The sequence below is a fragment of the Grammomys surdaster genome, unplaced genomic scaffold (genome assembly GCF_004785775.1).
Source record: "Grammomys surdaster isolate TR1022 unplaced genomic scaffold, NIH_TR_1.0 186, whole genome shotgun sequence".
NCBI classification, from domain to species: Eukaryota; Metazoa; Chordata; class Mammalia; order Rodentia; family Muridae; genus Grammomys; species Grammomys surdaster.
The window spans coordinates 1,492,271-1,500,858 of NW_021604631.1; the positions used below are offsets into that span (position 1 = coordinate 1,492,271).

The 8,588-nt window shown below is 42.3% G+C and overlaps 1 protein-coding gene across 1 annotated transcript in view; it reads left to right on the forward strand.

Annotated features, from left to right (window-relative positions):
- The window catches only part of Lrguk (leucine rich repeats and guanylate kinase domain containing), a 106,196-nt gene extending 103,028 nt beyond the window's left edge, over positions 1-3,168 (forward strand). Inside the window, exons 19-20 of the mRNA XM_028768441.1 lie at positions 996-1,141; positions 2,461-3,168. Of these exons, the coding sequence (XP_028624274.1) occupies positions 996-1,141; positions 2,461-2,588 (274 nt within the window). The 3' untranslated portion in view covers positions 2,589-3,168. The remainder of the gene's footprint in view (positions 1-995; positions 1,142-2,460) is intronic.
- Positions 3,169-8,588: the final 5,420 nt, after the last annotated feature.

Below are 8,588 nucleotides of genomic sequence, written 5' to 3' on the forward strand. Positions count from 1 at the left end.
AGAGAGAGAGAGAGAGAGAGAGAGAGAGAGAGAGAGAGAGAGAGACTGACTGACTCTATGAGAGGGCCTAGATTTTGTTGTGGGAAAAAAATTCACAATCTTTTGGAAATAAGCTTGAACCTCTTAGTTTTGCCTTTTCTGTCCCCATGGTAACACACTGACAAAAGCAACTTGGGAAGGAAAGGGCTTGTTTCAGTCTACACATCCAGGTAACAGTCAGGGGCTGAAGGGAGGCAGGACCGCAGCTGATGCAGAGGCCATGGAGGGGTGCTGCTTACTGGCTTGCTCCCCCTTGACTTTCTCAGCCTGCTTTCTTATAGAACCCAGGACCACCTGCCCAGGAATGGCACTGCCCTCAGTGGACGGGGCCTTCCCACATAAATCATTAATCAAGAAAATGTCCCCATTGACATGTTCCTGGCCAATCTGATGGAGAGTCCGCAGTGGAGGTTCTTGCTCCCAGGTGACTCCAGTTTGCAACAAACTAACCAGCACAGATACTTACATCAAAATCCTAAAAGCTGCACTTACTATGGGGCCAATTACCTCACTGTGAAGTGGAGATAGTTTGCAGAATTGATGTCTTAGTCTATTGAAGCTGCTCTGACAAAACAGATCAGATATTTGCATGCACACACACATGCACGCACGCATGCGTGCACACATGCACGCACGCACGCACGCACACACACTTATTTCTAAGCTCCTGTACACGGGCTCTGTGCTTCCTCACCTTGTTTTATACGTCTGCAGTTATGTCTGTGTTTTACTGCGTCATGTTTGTACAATGGATAAAGAGCTTTTGCTGTCATGTACAGTACTTAGTACACATTAAGCTGTCTCTTGCTGCAGATACTGTTTAGAACTAGGTCAGTGGAGGTTTGTTTGTATGCTACTGACCTTATTCCGATAAAAGTAACCTGTAAAGTCATGGGTGTAATGTTTATGGCCAATAGGAGTTTTGAATCTCAAAACCATTTTCATTCTTTCCACAGCAAGGATTCCAATATTTCTAAGAGATATTCTACATTATTTCACACTTGTCCATGGTCCAGAGAACTTCCCTATCAGCTTCCAGAAGGCGGGGTGTCGTCACGCCCAGGATCGGCAGGAAGTGATGAAGTCGACGGGGCCTTGAAAGGTATGTATTGTTCTATGTAAGGTCTATGTGAACTGTCTTAATTATGCTTTCAACTGTTGTGACCCTTCACAATGATTAGAAATTAAATGACTGTTTCAAATCAGAGGCTCCCTGTGAACTTTTGTGCCCCACTGTTACAGGCGAGAAATAAAGTTCAGAATGGTTGGAAGTTTAACCTTTGGTTACTTAGCAACTTAGAATAGGAGCCACGATGCTGGTTTCCGGAGTCTGGGCTGGGACACATGCTCTCTGGACAAATCTGTGGTGACTCCATCCAGTGAAAGTGAAGGGAAGCAGGGGGATTCAAATTGCTGCCCAGTCTCCTGTGGTTGGTGGAATTCTGACGAGTTTCGTGTTGAACAATCTGGCCCGATGCCTCCCGTTCAGTCTTTCTTGCTCCTTTACGTGCATGTGAATGTGCTTGTCCATGTAGACACAGAATGGCCGTTGCACTTTCCCCCCAGTGCTGTGTGGCTAAGTTTATGAGTAACGATGGGTGAAACCCTTGAGCTCTGTGGAGAGACTGAAGGACAGCAGGTAAAACTGAGAAGGCCCCAAAGTCAGGACAGAAAGGGGCACTTTCTGAGTCACTGATACAGGATGCTTAAGTTGGCAGAATTCTCCAGAACTTAGAAGATGGGAAGAAAAGAACCATTTACAGGCCTAGGAAATGTTCTGCCTGGGAACAGATAGAGAAGGCTCTGACTGAATCCCTGCTCATGAGAGTGACCAGAGGATCTCCAAAGAAGCTGGAGGTCATAGCTTGTCTTGGCCGTGAGGGCACTGTGTGGTATTACCTATGGGAAGCAAAGACAGGCTGACTGGTCTCTCATCTCCCTCTCACCTTTCTCTCCCTACCTATCCCTTCCCCAAATCCATGACTTTGGTTTTGTTTTGTGATGCTTTTAGTTTAACCAGAGCCTTGTATGTAATCACTGGATTGAAAAACTATCCCTTGGAGTCTGGTGGGGATGCCAGAGGGTCCAGAACGGCTCTCCCCTTTCCCTGGTCTTGTCAGTAGGAAATAGAAAACCAACTATGGTAGATCCCTTGCCTCATATACATTATGACCTAACTTAACCCCTTCTCCTGCTCAAAAGACTTATGGTCACCGGGCAAGCGTACACAAACCCATCCCACCCAACCATGAGCATGTGATGCTGACCTCACGCCTCATCCGAAGATGGTATTTATCGCTGATCCTTTGTGATGCAGGAATTCTAAACGTATTTTCCTCGTGTACCAAGGGACTAACTGCATGTACCATCTTCTCTCTCTCTCTCTCTCTCTCTCTCTCTCTCTCTCTCTCTGTTTTACAGCTCTGCGTGTGGCATCATCTATGCAGGAAAAAGTAGCCCAGCACAAAAGACAGTCTGCGGTTACAATAATTTACCCGGGTTCCAACACCAAACCCACCCTTCCTCCAATCCCACATGGCCGCAGATAGAGCAGCACCGTGATTTTGGATCTTGGCAAACACACCAGCAGTGTTGACATGTGATCTAAACATGAAAAAGGAAACCCTTGTTCTCAGAGTTCAGTCCTTCTGTCTGATCTGGCCTCGGATCTCGGCTGTCTCTTATACACACAACTCATGACCAAAGAAGGAGTCTAAATCTCTTGATCAATTTATTTCGTGATTCTCTGAAGAGCATCTTTTATTGATTTTTGTTTTCCATGTTAGTTATTCTTAACTGTGAAAAAATGTGGTTTGAGTTTTTCTCTTTCCACAACTGATTTTCCCAGTGGATTCCTGTTCTGAGATCTCAGATACCAAAATCTCCCTACGTTTTTTATTTTATGCACAATGGGTTCTTTGGGTTTATCTAACTAGGATTGTATGGTTCAGATTTCCAGGACTATGATTCACTCAAAATATTAATGTTTTTATTCTAATTATGAAAACATGGTAGAGCACCACTGAACTTGGGACCAACATGATATCAACTGCATCTCTCAAAGAGAATTAATAGAATTTGGGGGAGCTCTTTAGTACCACTGAAGAATAAAAAAATATATTTCCTTTTCACCCTTTCCAGACTAATTATATACTTGTTGTTAGAAATATTTTGCAACAACTTTGTTATCCTTGTGATCTTACTCCATGGTGTTTACAAGAAAATAATATCAAGTACTTAAAGCTGATATTCAGTTAATATGTGCCCATAAGGCTATCCTCACTGTGAAGATGTTGAAACACATCCTTCTGTGTTGGTAAATAGCCTTTTCTCCATGTGTCGATGACTAGTGGAACCAAGGTCCTCTGCCTAATGCTGCAGTTTTTGTTGACTATTTTTTATTATCTAATGACAGCCCCATCTTCTCATGTTTGCCCTGCCAATAACCTTCTCCATAACAGTCTCAGCTTTAACATGATCCACTATTTTGTCTTTTCTTACCTTGCTCCAAAACTGGAGCAGGTGAAAGTCTGTTAGTCAGCTCTCTCCCACTGGGGCAAAGTACAGATAAACAGTCTAGAGGAGAAAGGGTTTGCTTTGGTTTCCATTTCATACTGTGATTCTCTGCCTCTGCTGTTTGGGGCCTGAGGCAAGACAGAATCCCAAGGCTCCAGAAGCTTGGGACAAAGGGAGGCTGTTCACCTCAAGGTCACCAGCAAACAAAAAGAGAAGAAAGGCCCAGGCACAAGATACAGTCTTCAAGAGTGTTCTCCCAAAAAACCTAATCCTTTCTACTGGGTCCCACCTACTAAATGTCTGTGATGGTTTATATATGCTTGGCCCAGGGAGTGGCACTATTAGGAGGTGTGACCTTGTTGGAGTAGGTGTGTCACTGTGGGCATGGGCTTTAATACCCTAGTCCTAGCTGCCTGGAAGCCAGTATTCAGTTAGCAGAGTTCAGATGAAGATGTAGAACTCTCAGCTCCTCCTGCACCCTGTCTGCCCAGATGCTGCCATGCTCCCTCCTTGATGATAATGGACTAAACCTCTGAACCTGTAAGCCAGCCCTAATTAAATGTTGTCCTTATAAGACTTGCATTGGTCATGGTATCTTTTCACAGCAGTAAAACCCTAACTAATACAGGTCTATCATTTTTCAATAACGTATCAAATTACTAGCCCATGAATGACATCAGAACCCTAAGAAGTCTTGTGGAAAAGCCATCCTTTCTCCACAGTGCTAGAACCCACCAAGTAGGAAGCAGTAATGAGCTCCTTCTCCTCATTCCATCCAGTATTGTACTGAGATACATGAGGGGACTTTCCTCTTCCTGGAGTGCTGGAAAGATGTTAGACATTGTTTAAAAAAAATCACTGTCAGTGCTAATGATAAGATCCATAGTTCACATTATAAGCATTATAAACACTCCTTCTGATGTTCATCTTCCTGTAGTTAAAGATATTGCTTGGAGGAGGGACAGTTTCACTACATAATTGGCAACTTGGCAACTGCTGGACTGTCCCTTACCTGCCTGCCTGCTTGCCTTAAACAGAAAGACTGTCCACAGGTGCCTTGAGAAAACAACACAATAATCACAACTGCTCGCTATGGCTTCTCAAGGTGCACCCCTGATCAGCGCCGTGTTGGTTGGCACTGGACTTCTTGCTATTGCAAAACCTGATGACTTTAGATTATATTACAACCATTTTCATCCAAGCCAAAGAGAGAGTACTTCCTGTCTGACATCATCAATCTAATCAGGAAGGCAGGACTTCTCTGTCTCCTCACGGCTCAGTTGGCTCTACCTGCTAGCACTTCTGCACTGGGGATTAGGTTTCCAGCATGTCTGATCATAGCATGTGGTAAGGAGGATGATGTCATGCCACAAGCTTAAACCCTAAAGTGAAGGGAGCTTACCTTCACTTTACTCCCCAGCCCACTTAGAACACTTGTAGTTCACCTGAGGTTTCTCCCTCTCTAGCTTTTCATCTTGAATCAAATCTAGCTTTCAGGAAGCCACAGCTATTCAAAACATAACAAGGTGTCATCTGGATCCTGCAAGAACTCAGTCTTGAATAGATCCTGTTTGCCAGACTCTGTTCCCATAGCCCCATCATTTCAGCCATTCTAAGTCAATGGTATCAGTCCTCTTTTTAAGGTAGCTTTAGTCCTCTTCATAAAAGTACATCACAAGCCGAATGCTCCCGGTCTGGGGTCAGTCTCAGCTGTCCTCTGCCTTGACTAGGTCCCACCGAGTGGATATATTGGTGACTAGTGATCTTGTTGCCTGGTAGAGCTGTAGATGGTAATCCAGGCTATGAATGCCCTCATTTTTCATGCCCTGAACTCCAATGGGCTGGCTCTGTTCCTAAAACTGTTCCTCTAGCAGTATGGTGCTCAGCTGGGTCTGTGTATCAGATTTTCTGTACCATGAAAAATACCAATGCCCAGATGCTGTCTTAAATGAAGGTGTCTGGGGACAGAGGCTCAGGTGTCTCGTCTGTTAAGTCTCCAGAGTGAGTCCAGTATGCAGCCAAGTCTTAAGAGTCACTTCATTGGAATCTAGAAGGAGCTTTCTAGAGTGATTTTGTCAGAATTTTAAGATAGTTTTTTGCCTTCAGTAGTTTATGAGTGGTCCTCTCACCACAACTTAGGTGAATAGTTGCCTGCATGTGTGTCTGTGACCTGTGTGCATGCAAAACCTGCAGAGACCAGAAGAGTTCAGATCTCCTGGAACTGGAGTTACAGATGGTTGTGAGCCACCATGTGGTGCTGGGAATTGAACCCAGGTTTTCTGGGAGAGCAGCCCATGCTCTTAACCACTGAGCCATCTCTCGAGCGCCTAGGTTTACTGTTTTTACATATTTACTAGTCTTTACTTTTTAGTCATACCACTGATTCACACTCTCGTTTTTTTCCAGTCTGAAATATTAGTTTTCTCCTATGCTTTTCATGAATTAATATATTAAATACTAATTATGTAGTCCTCATTTTTTACACCATCTGATATACAGTCCATTATATTAGGCTGTATCTTCTTTAAATGGACCTTTATGTCTGTTTTCTTATGTGGTGTTTGCCTAGGTGTGTTCATGAATTCTGATTTCTGAAAGCAATACTCGATGTCCAAGAAAGTGTTCTGTGGTGAAATGTGTAGAGGCATCTGTGTTGTTCATGTGATAGCCATTTGCTCAGAGGCTATTGAGCACCTGAATGTGACAATCCTGAGGAACTTAACTTGTCATTACTTTAATGTAAGTAGCTGTGTGAGATTGAGGGCTACCATCCTGAAAAGTCTAACATCAGAAAGTTCATCCTAGCTTCACTCTTTGGGTCCCTACAGTTACTTTCAGAAATTTTTTAGTATATTATGAATAAATGAGCTATTTTAAAAATAGCTTACATTTAAAAATCTTTATCAGTTTTGTGTGCTATTTCCTTAAAGATTTGAAAAACCATCAGTGGAACTTGAAAAAAAATCTAGTGTGTAAAATGTTGCTACTCTCTAATTAAGTTTTATTAATTATACTATTTAAATGGCCAGATACATCCTTTATTTTTTTTTATCAGTTTGCTCTAGAATACATGATAACAGTATTTAGTGCTACATTATGTTTCAGTCTCTTTTTTTCTTATGTGTAAAATAGGTTTTGTTATATCAATTTTGATGTTATGTTAATCAGCCCATAAATGCTCAGCCCCATTGTTAAGAGTTCATAGATTTCATCTAGTTTTACTATCAAAGGGCCCTTTTGTTCCTTGTTCTCTGGGATGGTTTGGCTTTGAACTTCCCTTGGTAACGCCTCCAACTCTGCTCTTTTTTCTCGGCTCTGTTCACCTCTTCTTTTAATCTGAGTCTTTGATTGCAATTTAATTTTGGTCTGCCTGGTTTTCCTTTTTTAAACCAAATCCAAGTCTGCCTTTTACTTCAATTATGGAGCAAGACTGCTTCTTTTTGTAAATTTTAATACAAATCCAGTCCCTTTTCTATCATATTGCTGTATATCTTCAAATGGGTCTGAGATAGCCAGGACTGCAGTGTGATTTTGTTGTTTCTCTGCTTAGTTTTTTTTTTCCATTTCAGTGATTAGTTTATGTCTTTTGCTGTACACATTGCTCCTTTCACGTACAGTAATTTAGAAGGTATATTTTCCCTACCCTGTAACTTGTCGTGTAAATTAAGATATCTTTATTTCTTCATAGTCCTAAAATTATGCATTTAATTAAGAATGAGAGGATCTGTATGGTACGGTGGCATATGCCTGTATCACTTGGGAAGCCAATGAAAAATGATTATGGAATCAAGGCTAGCCTAGGCTACAAAACAACTTCAAGGCCAGTCAGTATCACACAGAGAGATCCTGTTTCAAAATAAGCAAGAGCTGGGAACATAGCTCAGTGGTAGCATGCTTGCTTAGCATGTAAAGGCTCTAGGTTTTGTTAGGGTCCATGAATTGCTGAAGAATGATACTCCAGACTCCATTAGTATGTAAAAATAAAGAGCGTTTATTTCTGCATGCAGGGGCCAATTCCATCAGGATGGAAGGACCCCAACTGAATTCCCAGATTTAGTTTTAAAGCCAAAATGAACATTAGGGAGGGGTAGGTGATCTATGTCTTTATTGATGGATTCTGTCTCTGGGGGTCTGGATGATGCTATTACGATCTAAACTATTTTTCCTCATGCCAAGGAGGGGTAGCTCTTGGCCTCTTGGCTACAGGCTTGGTTTACTGCCCTTTCACAAGCTGGGGAGGGACACCTCTTGACCTCTTGGTTTAAGCCTGCAGTAACTGATTTGCCAGGTTCTGGGAAGTAGAAACTCAGGCCTGGTCTCCTCAACTGCTAGTTTACAGCCCATCATGGAGTCAGCCTGGCTCAGGCCAGTTCACTCCTTTCAGTTTGATACATGGTACCAGGAAAAAAAGGCTTATAGAGTCACTATTTTCCCCCAAATAAGCCCTTTAAGAGACATTTTATATTAACATGACTTTATATTAAAGATTTGTATTGTTTTATATTGTTTAACTCCTTCCTGGATTTTTCAGTAGTTTCAATGTTTATTATGATACTAATTGGTTTTTTTTTCATTGTCAAATTCTTTTAAAACTTTTTATTTTTCTGTATCTGTATAGCTGCTGGTGATGGTGGTGGTGGAGTGTGTGTGTGTGTGTGTGTTTGAGAATGTTTGTGGAAGTCAGAAGTTGATGTCAAGTGTCCTCTTCAGTTGATGTCCATCATCTTTCTTATTTATTTATTTATTTATTTATTTATTATTTCTGAGACTGGGTTTCTCTACATAGCTCTGGCTGTCCTGAAACTCACTTTATAGATCAGGCAAGGCTCAGAGATCACCTGCCTCTGCCTCCCTAGTACTGGAAAGCATACCGGCTGCCACCATACTTTTTGAGACAGAGTCTCACTGAACCTAGAGCTCACCAATTCAGCTGTACTAGCTGGTCGGCACACCCCAGTGACCCCCCTAATCCATCTCCCCAGTGGTGTGATCACAGGCATGGGCCATCATGCCTGGCTTTTTACAAGGTGCTA